Source organism: Panthera pardus, unplaced genomic scaffold (assembly GCF_024362965.1).
Source record: "Panthera pardus isolate Hobbes unplaced genomic scaffold, ASM2436296v1 HiC_scaffold_11, whole genome shotgun sequence".
NCBI classification, from domain to species: Eukaryota; Metazoa; Chordata; class Mammalia; order Carnivora; family Felidae; genus Panthera; species Panthera pardus.
In genome coordinates this window covers 19,126,663-19,154,176 of record NW_026526666.1, presented here as the reverse complement: position 1 = coordinate 19,154,176, position 27,514 = coordinate 19,126,663, and the positions used below count along the sequence as shown (strand labels likewise).

Here is a 27,514-nt window from a genome sequence, read left to right as displayed (position 1 = left end):
TTTCTTCTCAATTGAAAATCAGTCCCTAAATCAGTTTTCCCTATGGAGAATCTGAAAAATCTTGGAAAATATTAATGCTAGCAGAACTTAATGGACTTAGCAAAATGTAAGAAATTTTTTAGACTTAGCAACAAAAGTGATTTGTTAGAACCTAGATGGCAGAAATGAGTTATTTTACAGATGTTATCTACATACCATGTTTCCTTTTGGTCCTGGGGGGCCGTCTACACCTGCAATACCCTTCAATGAAGGAAAAAAAAAAAAATATATATATATATGTATATAATATACATATGGATGTTTATAAGTTTAAATGCCTCAATAGAAAATCAAAAGACTAACCTAATAGCATGGCACCCACTAGTCTAGGGTGACTAAAACTCATTTTAGGATTTAGAGGAGATGAGATAAAAGGTAAGGTCTATATTCTCCTTTCTGTGTCCACATTGGAGACAACCTAGCAGCATTTTGTACTGTGTGTTGGAAATTTAACATGAAACAGTGAAGTGGATAAACAAAAAGGAGGAGAAAAGAAAGAAAGGGGTAGAGTGGAGAATGATCAGTGTAACCAATAGGCAGCATCATTAGGTCTCAGAATACAATAAGGCAGTAAACACTTAGCTGTCTACTGAAAGCTGTCATGGCCTTGGGCTTTAAAGAGTGACAACAAGCTTTTCCTAGAAAATTCTGAATATTTCCAGCAATACATACAGGCTGCCCTGTAGGTCCTGGAGTCCCCCTTGGTCCCAGCAAACCTCGAGGACCCTAGAAGGAAAAAAAAAAAAAAAAGCATGTCCTCATAAGGAATGCGCTCAAAGTACACTTCCTCCTCTAAAGACATTTTAATGCGATGTTTGGAGCAAAAATATCTATACATCTTTTATTAACACATGGCAAGTAGTGTTTAAAATACCATTTTTATATAACACAAATATCTCATGTTCATGTTGATCCAAAAGCCAGAATGGGTAACAGGGAGTTTTAGCACATACACTGTGTATCTCTGATTCTATAAATTTACATATAAATTACTTGGGAAATTTTTAAATAGGAAATAATTTCATATTTTATGCCACTTTTGTGTCATTTTCTGATTGGAATGGCAATACTGAATCTTACTAAGTATTATATTTCAATCAAATAAATTATACAAATAGAAAAATCCTGATTTTCACTCATTTCATATTTAGGTATATTTCTTCTTGAGAGAATATTCACAAAGGGAAAGAAACAGACAGCTGGATAACTATATATACAGATTATAGAAGCCACTCTCCTGAGAGAAGATTGTTTTTAATTATTATTATTTAAAATTAATCAATATCTCCTTTTCTTTTTTCCCCTCCTCTATCTTCTTTTCCTTCTTTAGAAAAATCAGTACAGTAATTTATTACCTCTCATATTCCCTTGAGCTATTATGCCTTTGCATTGACAGGCCCTATAATGTGGCAAGCTTGGACTGAAATTAAGAGGCCTGGGTTCTAGTCTGGTGTTTTGATTAGTTTTGGGTAAACCTTCCCAATTCAGTTTCCTCATTTATATAATTTGGTGGAAAAAAATAATATAATTTAGCACATGTCATCCTTATATATGATATATACTAAGCTTGTAAATTTTTTGTTTCTTCTGGTTATGAGATCCATTTATCCTAAACATATAGATTCTGGAGCTACTGATGATATAAAAAATAAAATAAAACAAAGAAACAGCAACAAAAACTAGGTAAGTTCTTTGGCTGAAAAGATGTTACCTCTGATTTTCTCTATAACTTGGACCTCTATGTGCCTTTCTTTTAAAATGGTTTCCCATAACAACTGCCTGGTTAGCTTAGGTAAGACTTCTATAGTCACCTGAGTTTATTAGTGACTATACATGTATGACACCGGTCACTATTTTTCCAAACTAGGGTATTATTTTAAAAGAAAGAAAGTTGCTTACAGCTTCACCTGGAAGACCCCTAGGTCCAATTTCTCCATCTTCTCCCTGTCATTGACAAAATGAATGGGAGGTAATGCAATTAGACAATATATCAATTCAACAAGACTTTGTTCTCTTATGTTTTCATTTTAAATATTTCTTAAAAGAAATGAAGTTTCATATACCCTCATTCCATCTTCTCCAGGGGGACCAGGAGGACCTTGCGGACCCCGTTCACCCTATTAAACAAATACAAATATGATTAGAAAATGAAATAAAGCAGAATATTCAGAAGTCTACCCTATAGCTATCCTGCTGAATATAACAGACCATTTGGTGGAAAAACTTATGCTTTCTTTGTCCTTCTCAGGACACTGCAAAGATAAATCATATTTTTACATTAACTGACTTTATATATTACTATGCTAGAAAAAAAGTTCCTTCAATTCTAAAAGCAAAAAGGTTTAAATAAAATACCTAACATAATTATTACAAACTAAATCATTTAGAAAGTTATTTTGATGACGATTGTTTTAAACAGAGATACACTTGGTTGACTTTATTTTTTTCTGCTTCTAAAATAATTCATAACAATCAGTACAACTCAAGACTAAAGAAATTTTGGATTTTTTAAAAAAGAATATTGTATATTTCTTTTTTTTTTATTTTTTTTTTAACATTTATTTATTTTTGAGACAGAGACAGACAGAGCATGAACGGGGGAGGGTCAGAGAGAGAGGGAGACACAGAATCTGAAACAGGCTCCAGGCTCTGAGCAGTCAGCACAGAGCCCGACGCGGGGCTCGAACTCACGGACCGTGAGATCGTGACCTAAGCCGAAGTCGGACGCTTAACCGACTGAGCCACCCAGGCGCCCCTGTATATTTCTCTTGACATATAGTAGGTATACACTAAATATCTTACTAGGCTTCCATAATGTTCTCTTTTCTGTTTCTTTCTTTTCTTTTTATGTTCCTTAATTTACATAAAGTTTGTCTTATTTTCATTCTTAACTTCTGAAGAAGAAAAATGTGAAGGTCCAAAGCTGTTCTTTGAGAGACTGCCTCGTAGTTTAATTTCCCACTAAAAATATCCCCTAGATTCCTGTTCAGCATGGTGGTTTATTTAGGTTTTGCAAATTATAAGCTCTTGTGTTGGATTGCAAGCTCATATTATCACAAGAAATAGCTTGTGGTGTCTCTGTCAATGGGTACCATTTAACTTAGGATAATAAAATACAGTGTCCAGTATATTAATGACAGACTGCCTAAAGAGGACTCTATTGAGTATATGTCCACACATAAAATATAAGAGAGAAATTAAGGTGATTATCAAAAAATAAGAGGCAAAATTAAATCTCCACTCTTGTCTTTCTATAAATATATCTTCCACATACATGTACATAAAGATTATGCCAGAACTTATATTTGCATGATTAATGTCTAAAAATAATTAAAGAACTCATATTGGTATTACATGTGTAATTCTACATTGTAATTCTACTTCTCTTTCTTCCAGTATATAGTAGATGCAGTAATTTACTAAATTATTGTCTTTACAAATATTTAAATTATTATTTTTTATTTCTTAAAGTCCAATGATTCTAAAATAGTCCATAACATTCCTATATTGTCCCTGTATGCAAAGTAACAGAATAGTATATCTTACCCTGTGACCTTTGTCACCTGGCAGACCCGGAAGTCCATCAAATCCTCGATCACCCTGTAAAATAAACATCATCATCATCATCATCATCATCATCATCATCATATTCCAAATCTAATTCTATACTGTAATTTAATTGTGAAATATTCATTGATATCAAGAAACTCTGTTTTAAAATATAAAATTTTCAGAGGTGAACTGACATACAAGATCTGAATATACAAATGTGTGAGCTCCTGACCTTCGCCCCAGGTTCTCCGGGCATGCCTCTTCCTCCATCAGCACCCGGACGACCCTGATAATGCCAAGAACATGACTAAGCAAAAAGGATTCCTACTGGCACAAAGAAACAACAACAACAACAACAACAACAACAACAACAAACAAGATAACTGATGATTTCAGATGCCTTCAAAATACACAATAAAAACCAGTCATACCCTTTTTCCAGGTTTTCCCGTTGGACCAGGTGGACCTTGAACACCACGAGGGCCCTATATCAAAACATCATAATTTATTCATTTTATGGAATTTTTGATCAATAAACTGAATCACATTGAGAGAGATGGTTTTAGAAATGTATGTTCTCTTAGCTTTACCTTAATCACTTTAAAATAAAGAAAATTATTTCTTATGTAAAAGCTCAGATAAAGCAGAAGACAAAAGAATAATTTTTCTAAAAGGCTTCTTGCCACAAAAAAGAGTCATATTATTTTGTTAAATTTCTAGAGACAGCTGATTACATTTAAATAAAAGTAATAAAAAGTGATATTTTAACTTTTTAAAGTGATATATTTAAAAAATTCCTCAACTACTCATTTTATTCTCAAAAACTTGAGTTTTTTTACATTTCCCTTGAAAACACTCTTAACTACCCATCTATTTTCTCTTTTCTTTCCAATCACTTTTCTTCATCTTTCCCTTTATTTTTTGGAGATTCTCTCCTACGTATTTATTCTTTTATTTGACTTATCACATGGATTATAATTGCCATTTTTCATAATTGAATCTCCCATTAAATTGTTAACTGCTGTGGTGGTTTTAGATTACATCTGTCTTTTCTCCATTATACTCCTACAACTTAGCATAGTGACTGATACATTTTTCTCTCAATCACCTACAAAATGCTGCAGGATGATTTGGTGATCCCTAATGCAAATTATTGTCTGGAACCATGTCATTTCAGATCAAAGGTTAAATATTCTCAGTATGTTTCTTTCTTGGAGCAGTAGAATACAATGTTATGTCAACAAACAATGTCTTTTGTGGGGATTGATCTACATGTTTTTCAAAATAAAATTACACATTGGGGCGCCTGGGTGGCTCAGTCGGTTGAGCATCCGACTTCGGCTCAGGTCATGATCTCGCCATCTGTGAGTTCGAGCCCCGCGTCAGGCTCTGTGCTGACAGCTCTGCGTCAGGCTCTGTGCTGACAGCTCAGAGCCTGGAGCCTGTTTCAGATTCTGTGTCTCCCTCTCTCTCTGCCCCTCCCCTGTTCATGCTCTGTCTCTCTCTGTCTCAAAAATAAATAAACGTTAAAAAAAATTTTTTTTTAAAAATAAAATTACACATTTAATAATAGATCAAATGTAGTTCTAGAGTAAACATTATATAGGCCTTTATATCCTTTTTAAAGTTAATTTAAACACTATGCATATGATGAGTGTGGTAGCAAATGTAACACACATTTGAAATTACAAATATTTTTTATCATCCTTGTAAAATGTTGGTTATAGAAATATGAAATTAAGGTTATCTAATAATTGGAGTTTAAAAGAATATACCTTTCTAAGAAAATTATTGTTGTGAAATGACTCTACCCTATATCTCAGCTGGAAAGCAAAGGGCAATACTAACAGGACAAATCTTAGTTTTTAATGAAAATGATCCTTCTTCACTTGATATTGTATCTCTCTGGACTTGAGTCAAGGAAAGCCACAAAAGCCACAAAAACTAATGCAAAATGTTTTCAGATTCAACTATTTTATAAAGGGGTAAATTTGATGAAAAATTTACAAATTTTGCAAAAGATTAAGCTCCCTAGACTTTCATATAGTGACACTTCAGTATTTTTATGCAATTCTCAGTTAAGTTCCAATGCTTTCCATACCCCTCTGGCAATATTAACCAAGCATGAAATAGAAGGCTGCCATGTTCTGAATGACCCAAATATCCTTCTCAATTTTCTTTGATTTTTTTCTAATTCCAAAACAAATTGTGGTGTAACCATATAAACGAATAACACTCAGCAACAAAAAAGAATGAACTATTGATGCACTTATCAACTGTGATGAATCTCAAAGGCACCATGGTAAATGAAAGAAGCCAGTCTTCAAAGGTTACATAATGCATGATTTCATTTGTACAGTATTCTTGAAAAGATAAAAGTGTAGTAATAAAGAAAAGATCAGTGACTGTGAGGTATTAAGGGTGGAGGAGGGAGATGTGATCATTAAGTGTTGGCTCCAAGAAATTATTTAGGTTATTGAGCCGTTCTCTCTCCTGATGATTATGGTAGTGGTTACAATGAATATACACTGGTGTTGAAATTCATTTTCACCTTGTAATATTTTAAAAATAAAATTAATTTTATTAAAAAAGATTTTTTTACATTTATTTATTTTTGAGAGACAGAGACAGAGTGCAAGCTGGGGAGGGGCAAAGAGAAGGAGACACAGAATCCAAAGCAGACTGCAGGCTCTGAGCTGTCAGCACAGAGCCCGACATGGGGCTTGGAACAGTGAGATCATGACCTGAGCTGAAGTCAGACATTCAACCGTCTGAGCCACCCAGGTGTCCCCCAAAATAAAAGTAATTTTAAGGAAAAGAAAAATAATTAGTGGACGGCCACTTGAGAGTTCCTTCAGCGCAATCTGAATTTCTATTTATTGAGTATATCAAGAAATATTTTCATTTAGGGCACCTAGGTGACTCAATCAGTTAAGTGTCCTACTTCAGCTCAGGTCATGATCTCATGGTTCATGAGTTCAAGCTCAGCATTGGGCTCTGTGCTAACAGCTCAGAGCCTGAAGCCTGCTTCAGATTCTGTTTCCTTCTCCCTCTGCCCCTCCCCTGCTCATGCTGTGTCTCTCTCTGTCTCTCCAAAATAAATAAACAAATGTAAAAAAAAAAAAAAAAGTAGAAGTATTTTCATTTAAAAATAAATGTATTTGGGGGGCACCTGGGTGGCTCAGTCAGTTAAGCATCTGACTTTGACTCAGGTCATGATCTCACAGCTCCTGATTTCAAGCCTCCTGCTGGGCTCTGTGCTGACAGCTCAGAGCCTGGAGTCTGCTTTGGATTCTGTGTCTCCCACTCTCTCTGCCCCTCCCCCGCTCACATTCTCTCTCTCCTCCAAAAACAAATAAACATTTAAAAAATAAAGATAAAAATAAATGTATTTTTAAAACGTCACATTTTGTTTTTCTGTTTTCTAGAATGAGTATACTTCCTAATGTGCTTATATTGAATATTTCTACTTATTATCATTAAAGGAAAGATAATACTTTTAGCTTGGTATCATGTAATATAACCTAAGATCTGTTTTTGAAATTTCAGCTCAGATGTTTTCAATTCTCATAATTTCCTCAGTTCTACAAAAGGTTTGAAGTTAGCTTCTTTTAAGTATGTTAAATATTGTTTCTGAAAGTATATGCTAGGTTCACTTTCCACAGAAAATATCGTGGGTTTGAGACAGGGCCTCTAAGTAGTACAACTGCAGTAATTCTCTGCTCTGTACAATCTCAAGCCAGTTTAAGATTCTGAAGGCCTATTACTATCAAGCCTTTCCCATCCCAGCTTATTATCTTCTTTTAATATTGTTTAAATTAATCAAGTTATTGGCAGTCAACTGGCCACTAGGGATTTTTCAATTAAAGGAGGTGATGTGAACTTAAAAGTAATGTAAGTAATTTCTTTACTCATAAAACAGATGGCAGATACTTCAATTATCCTACTGGATAAAATGAAGTCAAAAATAAGATAAGTGAAATACATTAGTTTTTTTACCTGAGGACCTGGGTCACCACTCTCACCTTTGGCACCAGATGAACCAGGCCCCCCCTGCAGAGAAAAAGTAAGGATATAATAATTTAATTGAGCAATAATTCCCTAACCAATTTCATCCTACCATTTTCACATGAAATGGTTAAACACTGTTCCACATATATTTCATCAAATTAGTATAATTTTATTAATTAATACAATAAAATTTTAAGTCTTTTCATTGAAATACATCTTTTCTCAGATTTTGAATGTATTCAGTGTGAAAGCTGCATTTTAAGTCTCCATTTTACACATAATTACACAGAAGCCAATTTCATGAGAAATCACATTGAAATTTTCTTTAATGTGTGTACCATCAAGTACTTATGATAATACACAAGGCATTATTTATTATTAAGCTGTGATGCAGTACAGAGGCAACACATTTTTACTGAATCAGGTATGTGCTGAATCCATTTATACAGCCAGGACTTGGTGAAATGTTATTGCTTTTATACTCAGAAATTTCTCAGACACTGAATTCTATAGCAATAAAATGTCAAGAACAGATGCTACCACCATCATTATAATTGTCCTGAAATAACGTCAAAGCATTTTTTCCCAAAATGGTTTGTTTATTTCCCAGAAGAATAAGTCCTTATGACAAAAACTTCTTGCAAATGTATACATAACTCAAAAAGTGCAACAAAAACCTAGCACATTAACTGGAAAAAATATAAAATCAATTTATAAAAGTGTTGTGGGTTTTAAAAATAAATACCAGACTGTCTATTCCCCTAAAAAGCTTTAGGACATTAAAATTAAACGTGGTGATAATAGTTACTTTGTACTGAAGAAGTATATTTTAGGTGTTTAAGAAGTTTCTGATTTATTTAAATCAATACATATTCAAATAATAGTGCATTGAATCATCATACAAAAAGATCAAAATTGTGCTAAGTCTGAAAATGTTAGCTATCTAGAGCCTCCTGGTGGCTCCAAAGTAAAATAACTATTAATCTGACTCCTAAAAAATACAAAAAAGTCAAATAACAGGAATATTCTAATCTTAAAAAAAATTATAGAATAATAGCCTTCAAGTTCCTAATTAAGAATTCTTGCAACTAAGTTTTTTCAAGAGAAAACCTGGGATTCTATATTAAATCAGATTATGAATCAATGAGTTGAACACAATTATAGGATAGTCAATTTGTTTTTAATTAATTTATTGCATTATATTCTCTCTATATAAGGACTACCTACTCAACAAATTATAATTACTTTGTCTAAACACTCTAAAAATTATCATGCAATAATTGACAGTAACAGAATTCGAAAATAACCACAATATTTTCTATGTTTCTTGCATATTTATAAGCCTCCATTTGTCTAGAAAAGCAATTGAAAAAAACAATTGAATTAAGAATTTTTCATTGGAAGAATGCATGTGTTTGTATCTTAATATAGTGATGTAGACTCTGTTTCTTTTTTAAAATTTTTTTTAAATGTTTTATTTTATTTTTGAGAGACAGAGAGAGACAGGATGAGTGGGGGAGGAGCAGAGAGAGAGAGAGAGAGACAGAATCTGAAGCAGGCTCCAGGGTCTGAGCTGTCAGCACAGATCTGGCCCAGCGTGGGACTTGAACTCCCAAGTGGTGAGATCATGACCTGAGCCGAAGTCGGATGACTAGCTGACTGAGCCACCCAAGCGCCCTGACTCTGTTTCTTTCATATAAAATACTTTAAGACTCTAGAATTTGACAGTCTCTAGTGATTTGATGCTTTGGAGCAAAGGATAATAGAGGAGAAAACTGAAAAGAAACAATATGATGTTTTTCTCTCAATACCTACCTTTAATATTTAAGGAAGCTAACACTTTCCACAACAAAGGCTTAGGTAGTAAAATTAATTAGTCTTGTATCCGATGTTTGACACTAAGAATGTGTACATGGTTGCCAATGTTTCCTTTCTGCCAACAAACTGGGAATGGCTGACCCTCAAACGGGTGGTGAAAACAGGAACTGTTCATGAAAATGCTTTCACTGCTTCTGCTCATCACTGCCCTGACCCTCTACAGATCTGCTGAGCTTATGCTTGTCAGGATGATACATAGGAAAATTCCTTTGGAAAATGCAGTTTTAGAGATCCTTGACTGATATTTTTAAATTATGTAACATATGGCAGTATTTCCCAAACATGCTTGACTGTAAGAATCTGCCTGGTGCACTCATTAAAAATATAGTTTGTCACTTTGAACCCTGAACCTTTACCATCAGAATCTCAAGTTAAGGGCCCAGGAGCTTTTTTTAAAATAAAATATATAGATAATTCTTCTGCCGCAGATTTATAAAACATTTGCATACTGCTGACTTTCCTCAGTCGTAAATTTGAGTTATCACTAACAATGAAGTATTAACTTCATTTCTTCCTTTGTTAAGTAACATAGAATCTTCCATGTTTATTACTTTGCCAGAACATATGTTCTACATGAGCCCATATGATTGAGTGTATGCCCCTTCAAAATATATAAGATGTACAAATTTTAAGACGGAATTAAGATTACCATAGTTTATGTAAACTACATTAACAAACCTTTGAATAAAATACATGAAGAAAACTATTTATCACTCTAATAAGATCAGTAAAACAAACTAAATAATTAGAAGACTATTCACTTGATGTAAACTTGAATAAAATTATTTTGCTGTGTCTACTAAGTAAATCACATGTTAAGATTTTAATGTTCATAGTAATAATTTCTATAAATACCATTATTTCAATAAAACATACTGAAAGCATATAAAATCATATGAAAGAACAGGAGGAATAGCTCTTTATATAGAAAAATAAATATTTAAGAGAGAAATTATTTATTTAATTAATTGTAAGATCAATCAGAAGCAAGGTTTGACTCATGCAGTCTTCTTTTCCCTTAAGGAAAAACATGACTTGAAAAGAACCTTTGTGTTTTTTGTGAATTGCTACACTGCTCAACATTTGGTAAAAGTTTCAAAATATTTGAAGATTTTTTATATTAAAAACCACTTGGAAAATATTAGCTTGTTAGCAAGCTTGTATGGAAAAATAAAACACTGTCATTTTCCAAGAGTCTCCAGAAGACAAATTAATTTCTCTAATATCTGAAGTACTTTGTGGAATAGGGAAGGCAAACTGAAGTTTAAGCCAAGTATCCTGCTTGCTTCCCAAATTATGGAATAATTTAACTGACTTCAAATACTTTTTTCTTTTTTAATGAAAATTCTATTTAACATAAAATCAAGTCTCAATAATTTAATGTAAAACTGAATTTTAATAACTTGGAATGTTATGCAAATAAATTATAATTATACTTCAAAAATTAATAGACACGTGACTCAATTGTTTTTTTCACTGTATTTATTTGATTTGAAAATTCTTCATTGAAACTTTTTTTTATCAAAACTTACTGAGGACTAAATTGAAATAGACTTTAAAAAGAGGAACAAAATCAAGCATAGGTAGATATGCATATCCTATTTTTATCAGCTAGAAATATGAACAATGCTTGGCCAAAGTTGCACAAGGAAATACTACTATGTAAATTTAAACACACATTATCTTATTGAGTAACCTACCACAGGACCCGGTCTTCCAGTTAGACCCATTGGGCCAGGTGGACCTCTCAGAGCAATCTAGAAAATAAAGTATATCAAACTCAGGGATGCCCTTTTTGGACAAGAATAGTAAACCACAATATTCATTTGCACAAGCTACCTGTAAGTAACAGGTAATAAACAAAGGTATATTAGCTACATGCTAGAAAGAGTGCCTGATAACTGAAGAATTACAAGCTTCTAGAATGACAAATGATCTAGCAGATTTGCTCTCAACTGTTATAGCTTGTATACAATCTTGTACCATATACTATTATGATTTATTCAATAATAAAAGTTAAAATAGATTTCAGTACAAGAAATCTAATATTCTGTAATTTTTCTACTCTGAAGCATACTTCACAATAACATATAGACTTCTCTTAAACATGTTGGCACAATTATCATCGAAAATCCTTTTAGAGATGAACAATTTGAGGTGCTTGAAATAAAAAGTTTCTAGCAATATTTAGGAAAAACTATTGACAATTAAAGCCAGATAGCAAGCAAAATTGATCAGAAAATATGCTCATACACTTCTTTTTAACAAATCTCAAATTTAACCCCCATCCCACCCATCCTTCCTATGTCGTTTAATTGATAATATAGAAGAAAAACACATTCATTTTGTATAATCATAGGCATGATAGATTGATCACATGCACTATTGATACTGAATATTAGAAATGTGAAATTAGCATATTTGAAAAGCTGGAACAAGTGGAGTACAAAGGATAAATATTTAATAGATGTTAAATTAGTATGGTGAGCTATTTTTGAATATTAGTGATTCCAAAAGATGAATATTTAGATTATCAAAACAGATATCAAAAATAATACTGTAATAGAAACAATATGTAAAATCATATTAGAAAAGTGCACAAGATAAAAACATTAGGATCTCCAAGGTTCCACTACTGACTCACCATGAGATTTTTGACAATATACTTCTTAATCCTTGAGATTAAATATCTGAAAAATGGGAATTATAATGCTTGCTACCTATTTACAAGTAGGATAAAAGGACTAATAAAAGGAGGAATTTAATGGCCTCATAAAACATTTAAGCTCAAATAATTACCTTAAGTTTGTTGAAAGTAATATAAATTATAAGATGAATTGTAGGAATCATTAGCAAATTATTTTAAATATTTTTAGGGATGTGTTATGCCAAGGTCAAAAAACACTTAAAGTTTTCTGTCTTTATACAGGATATAATCAAATAATGGAATCTTTGCAGATTAATAGATTTAGTAAATATATAAATAAATATGAGAGTGAATTGCAACCTTCACTTATGTTTTCAGATATTTTATACACATACACAATAAAACTATATGTGTATAAAATACACAAATGATAAATTTTATATATTCATAAACTTATACAAAGTTATCACAGAAATGATTTATAGCACTTAGAAAGTGGGTAATTGTATCCATACCAAATGTGAGCCATTTATTTCCTTTTTCCTTAAAAAAACCAAAACCCCTACTACAAATAAAAGTATTATATGACTTTCAACTCTTTCCTCGTCCACTATTTAAATTTCCTTATGTATAAGACATGTATAAGATAAGATTTCCTCATGTATAAAATCTGTATAAGATAGAGACAGTGGAAGCTTTCAGCTAATGAAGGATCTATAAACTAAATGGATTTTGCAAAAACACTATAGATTATAACAATTAGAACTTAAATACATATTTGAAGGATTCTTCCCTATATGATAATGCTTAAAAAACTTAATTTGCTGGCTTGTTCAGGATATCCTGAATAATTTAGGAGATTAGGAGGAAAAAATTATTTCAAACCTTCTTCTCTTACTTTTTTTTAATCATCAAATTCTGTCTTAGCAGAGAAAAACTGTATGTGAAAAAGTGCTAGGTATAAATCCATCAGTACTCTGAAAAAATTTTAGAAAAATGTGTGTTATTGTTTGTGTGTTATTGCCAGAATTATATATGGCAATGCTGCCAGGGTCAATCATTTAATTTTAGTATTCAATTAAAGAAAATATTCCCACTGGAAAAATAGATATAATCTTAGCAATTTTTATAGCTAAAATTCAATGCACTTTTCAGAAGTGTTTTGTTTATAATAGTAGCATCCTCCAGGTGCAGACACACACACACACACACACACACACACACACACAAGCATGCACACATGTGCATACACACACAATCTGACATATATCAGTTTATAGGAATACATGTTTATTCCTTCTTACCCGAGCCTGCTGAAGAATCGCCTGTGCCTGAGCTTCCTGAGCAGAGATGGTTGGTCCTTTGGAACCATCGCCACCATAACGAAACTAAGAAAATAAAGAAGCTCAAAATTAGCCATTTTCAAATAGGTGCCTTAATTACTATATAAAAAACTGCTTACTGAAAATGGTGTGGTTTTATAAAAGTACAAGATAACTTTATTATGAATCAAGATACCTAGATTTTTTGGGGGGTTCTCCTGCCCATATCACAAGTTCCCTAGACCATGTTTTACCATTTATAGAAAAGAGACTTCCAATTTTCATTCATTCACTCATTCATTCATTCATTCATTTTAATGTTTATTTATTTTTGAGAAAGAGAGAGACACAGAGTGTGTGCAGGGGAGGGGCAGAGAAAGAGGGAGACACAGAATCTGAAGCAGGCTCCAGGCTCTGAGTTGTCAGCACAGAGCCTGATGCGGGGGGTCGAACACACCAACCCTGAGATCATGACCTGAGCCAAAGTCGATGCTTAACTGACTGAACCACCCAGGTGCCCCAAGACTTCCAATTTTATATTCCATAATCTTTGAAAAATCTGGAATAAGTCACCATATATTTTACCTGCACAAATGCTACCCATTTCTATTCACTCATATGTAAAAAGTCCAAGTGTGTTCAGTTCATTGGTGTTTATAGATCAATTGTTATTTTGTTGAGCAAAACTTCTAGAATCTGTATGAACACGGAGGAAATCTTCCTTGAGATATACTCATTTGTTTACTGTTTCTCAAATAATTATAATAAGAAACTCACCCTCCCTGTATCCTTCCATAAAATTCTAAAATTCTAAAGCTTTCTTAAATTTAATTCCAAATGCAGCATGAGTCAATTTCTTACTCTACATGATTATTACTTGAAATTTTATTACATTTAAACAAATAAATCACACTTTTTCCCCCAGAGAACAAGGTCAATTTTAAAAAACAATCTTATGGTCAAACAATTTTTGAGCAATGAATAATGACCCTACAGATATATCTTCTTTTAAAAGTATCAACTATTAAAAAATAAATAAATAAATAAAATAAATAAATAAATAAAAGTATCAACTATTGTATCTATGGTGATAAATAGCATATTAATATTATGTTAAGTATCACATGAAATGTATGGTAATCATACGACTCAGGATAAAGCACATGACTGGAAATACGAAGAGCAACCTGTAAGCTTTGTTGTCAAAGTCTAATCAAACAGTGAAGGGAGCCTGGGTGGCTCAGTCGGTTAAGCATCTGACAGCCTCAGGTCATGATCTCACAGTTCATGAGTTCGAGTCCCACATTGACTTAGCTGGAGCCCCACTTCTGGTGAGCTTAAGCCCCGTACTTCTCTTTCTCTTCCTCTCTCTCTCTCACTCTTTCTCTGCCCCTCATGGGATTTTCTTTCTCCCTCTCTCTCTGCTCCTCACTCACTTGAGCCCTCTCTGTCTCAAAAAAAAAAAAAAAAAAAAAAAAAAAAAAGCCTAATGAAATAATGAAACCTTTGCTCTAACACAGAGATTGATGTTTACTAGAATTTTGTTTTAATAAAATTTTCTAGAATTTCTAAAGGCTGCATGATTTCAAATATCTCTACCACATACAATGGTTTTTAGTTAATTGCTCTGTAATACAGTTCAACAATGTTTTTCAGCAATAAGATGATGAAATGTTAAATCATCTTTACAGCATTAAAAAAAGAAAACATACCGGTAACATTAACATGGTCCCAGGAGGACCAGGTAGACCATCAGCCCCTGGTAAGCCAGGACGTCCTGGGGGGCCCTAGGAAAGTAAATCAGCAAAATTAATAAATAAATTAAAACAAATTTATTAGAAACAGAATAACCTTTAATAACATTAGTCTACATTAACTAATTTGCATTTGTCCCTCCTTTGTTGGTTAATCTCCTTTTAGTAAGTATACCTAGAAAGGGTTGTTTTTCATTTCCCTACTTTCACAGGATTTTAATCATGCACGAAGTTATTGGCTATTCAAGGATGGAGAAAAAAAAGGGAAGGGGTTTTACAAGAAGAGTTTGTACAGACTTAACACAAATGGCCTATTCCACCATGTTATCCAGGACATGCTCTTCAAATTAGAATTCAGGCTTATTAACTCAGTTTATCAGAACCCAGCTAAATAGTCATCACAGTTTGTGGAAAACGGGTTTCAATTCAGATTAAATAACTGAATCTAATGTAACAGGTTTATCTCAGCATTGCAATTTATTGAAAATAAAAGTTTTCTTATTAATTATAACATAGATAAGTGCACATTCTTTATCCTCACTTCTAAAATTATAGTTAGAAAATTTAACCAAAATGTTGCACATTGAGTTCACAGGCTTCCTCCTCTCTCATGAGAAAGATAACATGCTTAACTTGTGGAATATATTTTAATGATTTTGATTTATGTTATATTCTTTTGTTATAAAGAGTCCCTTCACTTACCCTCTCTCCAGGGTCACCAGGGGGTCCAGTGGGGCCTTGTAGACCTGGGGGACCCATAAGACCCTATAGAGAAACAAACCATGATCTGAGTCAGATTCCTGATCTCATTATCATTCAGGCAAATTCATCCTACCAAAATCCAAGAAAAGCTCATTTTATATTTCATAAATATACACTGGTCTTCCAATCAATTTCCCTATTTATCTTCCTATAAAAAGACAATACATAGGAACCACTCTGTAGCTAGCTTAACTCTTCCTCTATGAAGCTGCTCTCAGGGTACAGGTAAATATTCCAAGGAAATACAGGAAAGGAGAACACACCAATACAAAGTCACTGAAGTCGAAGTTGGTTCCCAGTTCTTAATGAACAAATGGTACATTCAGACAATTAGACCTCAAAAATGTGATAACAAAGTTGAAATGTAGAAATCATTTAGCCTGGAGGCATTTTTACATTTTCTGGATAAAAAGTATTTAAAGGTATCAGTATAACATATTCATTTCAGATGACAAAAATTTAATTCCACAAAAGATAGAGATTTCTGTCAGATCAGTACAACTATCTGAGAATAAAGACACACTGAGCAACATGAGCCTTCCTAGGAAGTGACAATGGAAGCTGATAATCACTCCATTTGGAAGTACAGATAAGGCTGCTACTGTCTACTTAGAATTCTCAACTCCATCTATTGAGATATATCTTTACCTCTTTAATGGAAACAAGAATTTTTTTTCACTATCATAACTTTCAGATAGAAAGTTGAAAATGAGGTTAGAGGATGCAGAGATATTGAAGCCCCCTCCAAAAGAAATTAAACAAAATTTAATTCCACTGCTCTCAAAAGAATAACATTTGGATAGCCAAATCAGAAAGCAATTTAAGGCCATCAGGCCCTCTGAAAAAAATGTTTGCCTCTATAATTCAATACTCAAATTAGTATAAAATATATAAATTCAATAATGTAATAGAAATGTTATATCTGATTATTTAAAAAATCAAGATGAAAATAATCTCAACACATTTACATACCGCAGGTCCTGCAGGCCCTGGTGGTCCTTCAATAAGCATACCCTATAATAAAACAAGATAGAGATTCATTTCTAGGGAAATGTAACCTGTAACCTCTCGTCTAAGCAGCTCTAACAAAGTACATCATTGCATTTTAAAAAGTAAATTCTCTATTTCTACCATATAAAATCAATTATAAACAGTTTTCTATGGGGAAGGGAGGGAATTTAAAATGATAGGAAACATAGCCCTTGTCCTCAGAGAATCTGTGAACTAATTAGAAAAGGAATAAATATTCAGAAAAGTAATACTAAAAGGAAAATATGCTAAGTTCTCCCTAGAAGGACAAAACAAAGACGTTTGACCAACTTCTCCCTGGCACCCAGAATAATGCCTGACACAAAGCCAGGATTTAATAACTATTTACAGTTTGAATCAAAGAATGGAAGTTAGGTGGCATCTAAGCACTTTCATTCAGGGAAAAGGGAAAAAAGTCCAAGCAAAAGAATCGGGCATAAACATGAGATAAGCTCCTAAATAAATAAGAGAATAGAGTACTATCTCAGGATAAAAAAACTCATTCCACAATGTTTATGATTCTACTTCCAGAAATTATTTTATCACTTAAAAACATGATTGTAATTTTTTGTAATAAGGGCAAATTCATTCTGAAAAATATCTGAAAATTCTTTGATGAATATATGGCATGATTTATCAGATTTTGGAGTAATACAGTAGATAGCCACTAATCTCCTTAGAGCCATATCTTTTTAACCTATAACTTTCCTTCTACCCAGTTTTTCAATGTGTATGTCCTTGCAATTTCTGAAATGGATTTTCATGATCTTGAGGCAAACAGTTAAGCATATTTTCTTTACTTCTAATGTAACAGTTTTCCTGAGTTGCTGATTAGGGACAACAATAGTAAAATTGCTTTCCAGTAGGATTGCTTTTTACCAATATCTTGAGTAGTGAGAACATTAATATGAATTTTAAAATCACTTTTGGAGTGAATTACACCTTTTCTTCAATGGAAGAACGGGAAGTGGATTTTAAAAAGAATATTTTCATATTGTTACATGATGTTATCTGGATATGAAACAAGTATCTACGTCAAATAATATATTTCTGATAATGCGAAGTTAAAGAAATTGAAGGAAGTTAGAAAAGCTAATGTCTAGTTATATCTCAACCACCAACATTTGAACCTCAGCAAAGTTATTTAAACTCTCTAGGTCTCAGGTTCCTTCGTTGAGTAAAATGAGAGAATTAGACTAGACAATTTCAGTTACTTTCAAATTCCAAAATTCATATTCTATATTTTTTGGCTGATTGAAGTGTTACTTGCCAGAAATGACCTCACTAATACTTCTTTGTGGCAAATTTTAAATATTTGGACATCAGAGTTTTTATAATATATATGCTATATATTATAAACATATATAATATATGTAATAATTTACTAATTTATATAAACATATAATAACTTAAGGCCTTTACAATGTATTCACAACAGTACTTACAGGTTCAACTACTGCTGGTTCTCCTTTCTGTCCTTTTTCTCCATATGCACCGTGGCCATTTATCTGTTGAGTGAAAAATTCAAGCAGCCTGTCTTTAAGTAAATAAGACCACTTAAGGTTTTTTGGGTTTTTTTTTTAAGAAAATTTAATCATCTAAGTGCATTTAAAAACAACCTATTAAAACATGTTTTAAAAATAGAAACCTATTAAAAGTTTAGATACTGAAAATATAAAAAGGAAAGCATGATAAACATTAATACAAATCTTGAATGAGATTAAACAATTGTTTCTTAAAGACATATTATAGAAAGTTAAAGACATCTGTAGACCTCAATTATCATTCCAAGGCACTAAGCAGCAAGTATCATCAAATTGAATTTAACAAAATAAAGGTCGGGGGTAAGGGGTGGAAGAAATGGGTGAAGGGGGTCAAAGGTAAAAACAAAAAATAATAATAAATATGGTACCTCTACTGAACATCACCAGAAAATATTTTTAAAAATTAAAAAATAAAAGAGTCTAAAATTCAGAAATTAGACTTACTATCCCAAATAATAATGACTATTTTAATCTTATCAATGATAATACAATTCGGATACAATTCTATTCATGATTATACTTTCAAATGAAGACTCTGGTAGTGGAGGCAGAGATACAACTGCTGTAGATTCCCATGTGGAAGAATCTATCAAGGTGTCCTAGTAGTGATAAATATCCAAAATCTACATAAAAACACAACTTGTATCTTAAACCTGAAAAGACATCAAGATAAATGTGAAAATACTCCAAAAATAAGACATACAATGACACAGAGCGTAATACTGACTTACGCTTGTTTCTGTGATATCTGTTTCTGCTGGAACACCTGGACCAAATTCTTCATTAGTGGGGCTTGTTGGTTTATCTTCATATTCTTTATATTCATAAAAATCATATTCGCCTAAATCTCCATCTACCAGGAGGTCAGAGTCCCTGCCGTCTATTCCTTTGTTTTCATATAGTGTATCCTCGGAATTTTTCCTCTGGGAATCATAATCCTCTCCAGTTAGATATTCTTCAGTAAATACTTCTTCAACTGGATTTGGCTATTAATTTAAGTTGCAAAGAGTTGAAGAACATGAAGTTTACTGTTAGTAAAGCAAGGTAAGCATTTGCAATTACAGTTTGATGGAATGTGACGAGAAGCAATTTAAAAGCTACTCAAGCAAGCCTGAAGGCTGAAAAAGATAGCCTTTCAGTATCATTGAAAGCAATATTTTTGTACGTTGGTATGTACAAGGAAATATTGCTTTCAAAGTACTTTTCCCAATAAACTGCAAATATTCACATGGACTCAACATGTGTATTTGCTTGCTCCATTAAAAAAAAATTGTTAGTCAATTTTATATTTACTTCATGGTTTAAGATTTGAATAATGAAATATGCACAGTTAAAACTTTGCTTAATTTTCAAATCTCACAGATCATCATTAGGAAATATAACTACTACCAGAAAAACCATGTAAATTTGACTCTCAATCACAAAAATAAAATATTAATGTCAATATTGAGCCTTGTCATAGCAATTTTTAGAGTATATAGTATATAAGGAAGTATTATATCACCAAAAAGTTCTTTAAAGCAAATAAAATATAACTTATAGTCCTTGAAATTCAAGAAATGAAATAGAATATATCACTGCACAATCTCATAAAGGGTAGAGAATAAATATGCACTTACAAGGGAATTTTATATCAATAAAACTCCCTCAGAGACAGAAAAATAGACCTAGTATAATTATCTTTTTCACATAAGTAATTCTTTATTAATAGCATAAATCTGAATCATATTTATTATGCAATTTTTAGCCATATAATGATCTTGATGAGGTTCAAATGAAATAATTTATCTTGCTACTTTTTGGATTTTTTAAGTTACTTGATTTCCAAGACATAGTGAATCTAGATGACAAAATAGCATTGAATAAATAAGTAGTAGTACACAAAATCATGTGAATAAAAATGCAGCTAAATGGTTAATTTAGCAATTGTTAACCAAAATAAAATATTTAGTAACCATAATATTTTTGTACTCTTAGCCAAAGAGGATACACTATCTATAGAGAATGCGTGTTATCCAAAAACTGAATATTGCTATGTTCATAGCTCTGAACTAAAAAGCTAGTTAAATTTGGTTAGATAAATAGGCATCTTGAATCAAGATATCCATTTCTGAAAAACGATAAATTTGGACCAGATGAAACTTAAAATCTGTTCTCCCCCTAAAATGTTATTTTTCTGAAGTATGTGTTTGTATGTCATGCACTACTGGGTTTATTTGCTTCACTGACACAAATGTTATATAAATCTTCTCACAGCTAAATTATTCGGGTATTCTTCATACCCAGTATGACAGGTGTTCACAAATTTAAACTGAATTGTACACTCATTTTTTCATGATACGAATATATCATAATATGAAATATTATGAATGTACGCACAATATGAATACATTATGAATAATATTTTTAATAATGTGAGTAATAATATATTATGGATAATATGAATATTATGAATGTATGGATAATATGAAATAATATATGCATAATATGAAGATTGTTACCTTTACACCTGTATGTGCTTAAACATTTTCATAGAAAAGAATGAAAAGGTTAAGACACATTATTTTAATAGTGTGTTTAATAATAACTAACATCATTCTCCTAACAAGTATGAAAATGTACATAGCTATTAAAATCCACTAAGATTAAATTTTCTCAAGAAGTTTGCTGTCGGGGTACCTGGGTGGCTTAGTCAGGTAAGCATCCAACTCTGGATTTCAGCTCGGGTCATGATCTCACGGTTTGTGAGATCGAGCTCCGCATCTTGCTCTGTGCCGACAGTGTAGAGCCTACTTGGGATTCTCTCTCTCCCTCTCTCTCTCTCTGTCCATTCATTCCCTGTTTGTGCTCTCTCTCTCTCTCTCTCTCAAAATAAATAAATACACTTAAAAAAATAAATACTGTTAAAAAAAGAAGTTCTCTGTCATAAAAATGCATGATTATTGGTCAGATGAAATAAATTCTAATTGTATCATTTCATGATACAATTTTCTCTTTAGAGGAGTCTCCTCCTCACAGAAAAATCATGTTGTGAATACCCTTCATCACAACATGTTGAGAAGCTTGCTCAATCCCAGGAGCAATGAAGAGAATGATAGCAGCCAATCCAGTTTTATCAGTTTGTGTCTGCATGAAGCAAAGAGTCATGTAAACCTGAATGGACTAATTTAGTAACAGTGAGCCAATGCTATTGTTTCTCTTACCTCAATAAAGGAATAAAAAGATGGAACTTCTCGCAAGTTATATTCTTCCAGAGTGAAGTATATTTAGAAATATTACACGCTTTAAAAATCTGGGCTATGATTTAATAGTGTCAATGAGCTTACCTCATTTGTTCCAGATACATGCCTAGGAGCTTCTGTCTGGTAACTTTCCTCTGTTCCATAGTTGTATTCTTGAAAATCATCAACAATATTTGCCTAGTGGTAAATTCAAAAGAAAAACAATTCTAAGAATGTAAAGTAATACCCAATTTAGGAAAAACATGATTTAACTGGGTTATCGTATTAGCCAAATGAGGATTTATCTAGTTGGGTTAGGACAATGACTCATCATCAGAGATCTTCCAGCTTATCTAGGAGAGATCTTGATTGCTTTTTCTTTGCTACCTTTACCCCTAGTTTGGCTTTTGCTGTTGCTTGATAACTTTTCTTCTTCTTGGATGCAAATTTTTCAGATTTAGGGGGTGTAAACTTTTTGGACTTTTCCTTTGAGTTAGTGGCCACTGTCCTCGTCTTCTTTTTGAAATTGGATTTCTTTTTCTGTAAAACGTGGTGAAAGATGGAATGGAAAACATAAATACAGTGAAAAGGGAAATGCAGGGCATGGATGAAAGGAAGGACAAGCAAAGCAAAATGAGCATCATTCCTTTGGGGCAGCTACTGTCAAATAAGAATCACAGTTATTGGGTCACAGAAATCAGGTGGATGAAAGGCTTACAATGAGTTTGAGGAACAGCGGACATAAGAAACCACGGAATGACAAACACTAGGACACCATATACACAGGTGCTACTTTGTTTTTACCTCAGTTTGTGCTATTGTCTCCTCAGCTACAGTGGGTGTCTCTGTTACAAATTCAGCCTCTTTATACTCTGGTTCCCCATACTCATAGTCATATTCCAGAATATCCTCAGGTGCATACTACCTCGCAAAGGAAAAAATATCAGGCGATTTTGTTAGTTGCAGGTAATACTAATAACAAAGTGGTAATCATCTTAACTTTTACGTAGGGTAAAGGTTAAGAGGCAAGTATTTAAATGTTATTTTATATTACAAGAAGTATTATACTGTCAGTGTACAGAGTATAATAACATAAGAGCAACAAAGCCGATTTTCTAAGCGGAACAGTGGTTAGGATTGTGAGGAAACTAAAAATTGTGAATATTAATCCAAACTTAATTAATATTCAAAATTTGTAGCCAATGACTTATTTTGAACACAGCAGTTATATACTTGGTCACAGTTGTTAAATGTTCTTGTTAATTTTTATTTGTAAAAATTGTTACACAAGGCTCCTCTAAAAGACTTTTAGTGTATTTCCAATGGGTACTTTTTTTCATTAAACTACATGCTTAAAATATTAAATATGGAGAATAGTCTTTCCAAATATGAGAGGATATTTAAATTGGAAATCAGAGAGTGGAGAGGAAGAAAAGGAAATGCAAGGAACATAAGGTAAGTCTAAACCGAACACTAGAATAATGAAAAATAAAATCTAAAATTTGTTCAGAAATCTCTAATTTGCCATAGACTTAAGATCAAAATGAGCACAGAATACTAGCAACACATTAAAAGGTTCAAAGTAAGATCTGTTTCTAACATATTATTCACTTTTTAGAAATCCTGCTTTTTTTCCCCTCTATCAAAAAAGCATAGCACTCAGACATTATAAACTACTTAAACTAAACTCAAATTGGAAAATGATATTTTATACTAGATTCCTCTGTACTAAAGCAATTTAGTTGGAGAGAGGTATGTTTCTTAATAGAGGGATGTACAAGACAGTCATATATACTGAATAAGGAAAATAATGTGTTCACCTTCACAGCCAAATGTCTCTATCAAAACTTTAATTTATAAACAAGAATATTGTTATTGTGAAACATATTAATCATTGGTTTTAAGCAAAATAACTGTAAATACACTAAGTAATACATACAAAAACATTAAGCAGTAAACTCAACAAGCTGTGTTCCTAATATATACAAGCTAAAGGCAACCTATTTGGGTTTCCCTTAATATTATATTTGATAAAATTTCAATTATATCCCAACTGGAATCTTGGCATTTCAAAATTGCCAGAAAATCCTTTTTAATCTGCCAGAAAAGTAACTGTTAACCATATGTCTTTTAGAAAGTTGTGATCACTGTGCCTTCTAATTAGCTCTATTAACTATAGCAATGCAAATGAGTGCAAATTTCACAGACATATAATGAGACATGTCCAAAACTGATCTCCTGGCATCATTATACATCTGGCCCTAGATGAGCCTCACTAGAGTAAACTTTTCAAATGGTTCAGCTGAAGGTCATATTGAAATTTGAACAGACATGTCTTTAGTGTTCTCTATGACTGTAAACACTCTAATTTGATTAGATGAACTGAAACGGATTCATAATTTTATCTATTCAGTGATAGCTTCATTATCAATGAACATCCATTTGAAGAACTTCAACAAGAGCTTTATTCTAACTGAATTTGTACAGAATTTGGTAAATAGAAAAATGCACATATAGGGGCGCCTGGGTGGCGCAGTCGGTTAAGCGTCCGACTTCAGCCAGGTCACGATCTCGCGGTCCGTGAGTTCGAGCCCCGCGTCAGGCTCTGGGCTGATGGCTCGGAGCCTGGAGCCTGTTTCCGATTCTGTGTCTCCCTCTCTCTCTGCCCCTCCCCCGTTCATGCTCTGTCTCTCTCTCTGTTCCAAAAATAAATAAAAAACGTTGGAAAAAAAAAAATTTAAAAAAAAAAGAAAAATGCACATATATAACACTGAGCATTTGTTTCTTAATTGCCTCTGCAATCAAGATAAAGGCCAATTACTTCTAGGAAAGTTAATGTAAACATTATTAACATCATTAAGTAAATAAAATAATTAAATACTGGATTTAGATACATATTAAAAAGACATAAATGGTGACTGAATATTGTATAGTGAATAACTTTTCTGTGGTTATGATCACTCATATTGAAATAAGAAATAAGAAATTTATACAACTACTAGCTGCCAGCTGGAAGTAAAACACTAAAAACAAAAGATTTGATAGTCTATTTTATGCTGTAGAGTTTTAAAATTAAGCAGACTTTTCAAAATTGTGTGCATCTATAATTAATTTTAAAAACATAAGACAATAAACAAAGACATAAAGGGCTGGTTTTTAATGTACACGGTTTAATGGATCTCAAATGAAGCATGGTATTCAAAAATATACTAATGTACATTAACTTCATGTCGTTTTTCTTTTTCTTGTAGGAGGAAACATCTTCTAACCCCCATAAGCCTCTCCTCTTTTTAAACTCTTTCCAAATGAAGATTAACCAGACTAGTTGTGACTCTGGAAGAATGGAGGAAATAATATTCTTACCTCCTTAGGCACTAAAGCATATCTTTTTCTTAGAGTCTTTCAGGAGTCAGTGTAAAGAATCACTCCTGTTCTTATTTCTTTTTCTAAACAGCATCCCTTTAGTCATGGTATTGAGTATATTTAGCACTTTGCTAGTATACATGAAGCTTTATAACCTATGTTTGGAGATGGCCGTCTTTCCTTACCATGGAATTTTGAAAATCTTGAAAACAGAGAGAACTAGTTGTAATAAATTAGATGAATACATGCAAAAAGACATGCATTGATGGAATGATTTCAATTTCAGCTTGGATATGTTAGTAGCCTAGCATAAATTGTAGTGAGAAGGAAGTCTTCTAGAAATGTCATAATCTGTTCTTATTTAACTTGTTAGAAAAATAGTGGCATCACTAAATATCTATGAGAACTAGAATATATGATAAATATTAAGTGCAAAAAATATTAGGGTAATATATTTGGGGAAGTACACTGGTTTTTAAATTTGTCTATAAAATACTCTCTTTCCTTTGCTTTATTTTCCTTGTTCATCCTTTTAAAAAAAGAATGTCAATTGCCTACTATGTATAAGTTACTGTAGTTTGCATAATAAATTAAGAAATAACCATATATAGATTTCACATTTAATTTCTTGTAAAGATAATAGGATACTCTTACTTGAGAAAATCCCCAAACATCATAATTTTAATATCAGTTACTCTTCTATGTAAATGGTATTGTGTAAGTTCAAATAGAATTAAAGTTTGATGATATTTTGGCTCTATTTAAATCTATCTCTGTTATGCATTTCACTCTATGATGATGATGTGCCAAACACATACACAATTGAATCCTAAGAACGATTTAGAAGATGTTATTTAGAGGGTATGAGGTAAACACAATTACAAGTTGGAAAAGCACATGAGTTAATTTATAAAAGAAACTGACATACCTATTAATCCAAATAGATTAATGAATATGCATTGTTACAAATTTGTTAATGGAAAATTAAGCAATATAAAGTGCAACATGAATGGTTGATGCTCTGTATTGCACTTTATTTTCTTTATTCACTGGTAAATAGCATTGCTTACTATGCTGTACTGGAATAACATCTGGAGATCAATTATTAAAATGCATATTTGAAACATAATGACATATTAATGGCTATAGTTCAAAATTATTATTATAAGAACTGGTTACTAATTTCGTTAACCAGTTTATTTAATAAGTGTATAACATAGGATGGTTATCTTACTATTGAAGTATCAATGTAATTTAGAATTGGAAAAAAATGTGACAGCTGATTCTTCAAAAAAATTTTTCACTGTAACACATTCAATATAGAAAGCAGTAAGAAATGCTATCTATTTTTGCATCACCCAACCAGATTTTCATGCAGTTTTTTGTTATAGCAATACATTGTTTTTCCCCACACGCTCTTCTAGTAAAAACAAGTTGAACTTCTTAATGAATGTTAAATATACGTTATCAATAACTCAAAGTAGAAAAGAGCAAATTCACTTTTAAATGAACTTAAGAAAAAAATGGATAAGAATTATTTTGCTTTAAAATAACTGTTTAACTGTCATGATAGCATTAACATATAGTAATAAAACACCTCGAGGTGATATATTAAGAAAGCATACCTTCATTCCTCCAAAAATCAGAGCCATATCTGTTGCTAAAAGGAACAAACTTATCTTTCTTAAAATAGGAGCAAAATAAATCTCATCAATATCGAACAGGTACAACATGTATAAATTTTTTAAATTTCAATACTGATTTATCACATAGTCTCTAAGATATAAAAGCACTAAACCTGATGGTATTTAACCTATCCTTTTGGAATTCACAAAAAAAAAAAAATTATTTAAATAAATCATGAAGGAATAAGAAGAATGAACCACTGGTGAACCTTCATGAAACAAGCAAACAACTACCCAAGTAATTTCTCTTTTCTCTCTCATATTTGCTTTTCTATCAGCTTCTTAAGCCTTTATCCTGTTTTAAGAAAAACATCCATATTAAGTCATGGAAAAGATCATTGCAACAGAATTTACTGTCATACTTTAAAAAGAAAAGTGATGTCAAAAAAGATATTTCAAGCATTTAAGTGGTAAAATCCCAATTGAATTTACATGCAAACATACCAATAAATTAAAACATAAGATCCTAACCTCTTTTAAGAGTAAAACTCAAAAGGTGGCACCAATTAGTATATTTAGAAAGAAGAATGCCATTTGAGCTATTTTCAAACATAAAGACAGCCTTGATGTTTTCAAACTTCCAACCCCCCCTTCTAAAATGTAACACTCCCCACCTTGAGAAAAAAGAATCTAAGTTGTTTTGCTGCCAGTTAAAGAGTAACTTCCTTCCAGCTTGCTTGTTTTTTTAATTTCCAGAAGACCCACAC

General features: G+C 32.3%; 1 protein-coding gene across 10 annotated transcripts in view; it reads right to left on the bottom strand.

Moving 5' to 3' along the window:
• Window positions 1-27,514, bottom strand: part of COL11A1 (collagen type XI alpha 1 chain) — a 218,684-nt gene that overhangs the window by 112,245 nt on the left and 78,925 nt on the right. For 2 of the 10 annotated variants that reach the window (XM_053891773.1, XM_053891770.1), the window contains 18 exons: window positions 22,564-22,680; window positions 22,147-22,299; window positions 21,865-21,957; window positions 19,270-19,524; window positions 18,440-18,502; window positions 16,938-16,979; window positions 15,906-15,968; window positions 15,162-15,236; window positions 13,432-13,515; window positions 11,181-11,237; window positions 7,591-7,644; window positions 4,023-4,076; window positions 3,824-3,877; window positions 3,586-3,639; window positions 2,103-2,156; window positions 1,939-1,983; window positions 712-765; window positions 196-240 (listed from right to left, as the gene is read on the bottom strand). In XM_053891773.1, the coding sequence (XP_053747748.1) occupies window positions 196-240; window positions 712-765; window positions 1,939-1,983; window positions 2,103-2,156; window positions 3,586-3,639; window positions 3,824-3,877; window positions 4,023-4,076; window positions 7,591-7,644; window positions 11,181-11,237; window positions 13,432-13,515; window positions 15,162-15,236; window positions 15,906-15,968; window positions 16,938-16,979; window positions 18,440-18,502; window positions 19,270-19,524; window positions 21,865-21,957; window positions 22,147-22,299; window positions 22,564-22,680 (1,416 nt within the window). The remainder of the gene's footprint in view (window positions 1-195; window positions 241-711; window positions 766-1,938; window positions 1,984-2,102; window positions 2,157-3,585; window positions 3,640-3,823; window positions 3,878-4,022; window positions 4,077-7,590; window positions 7,645-11,180; window positions 11,238-13,431; window positions 13,516-15,161; window positions 15,237-15,905; window positions 15,969-16,937; window positions 16,980-18,439; window positions 18,503-19,269; window positions 19,525-21,864; window positions 21,958-22,146; window positions 22,300-22,563; window positions 22,681-27,514) is intronic. The other 8 variants (XM_053891774.1, XM_053891789.1, XM_053891795.1 and 5 more) reach the window with 8 other exon arrangements.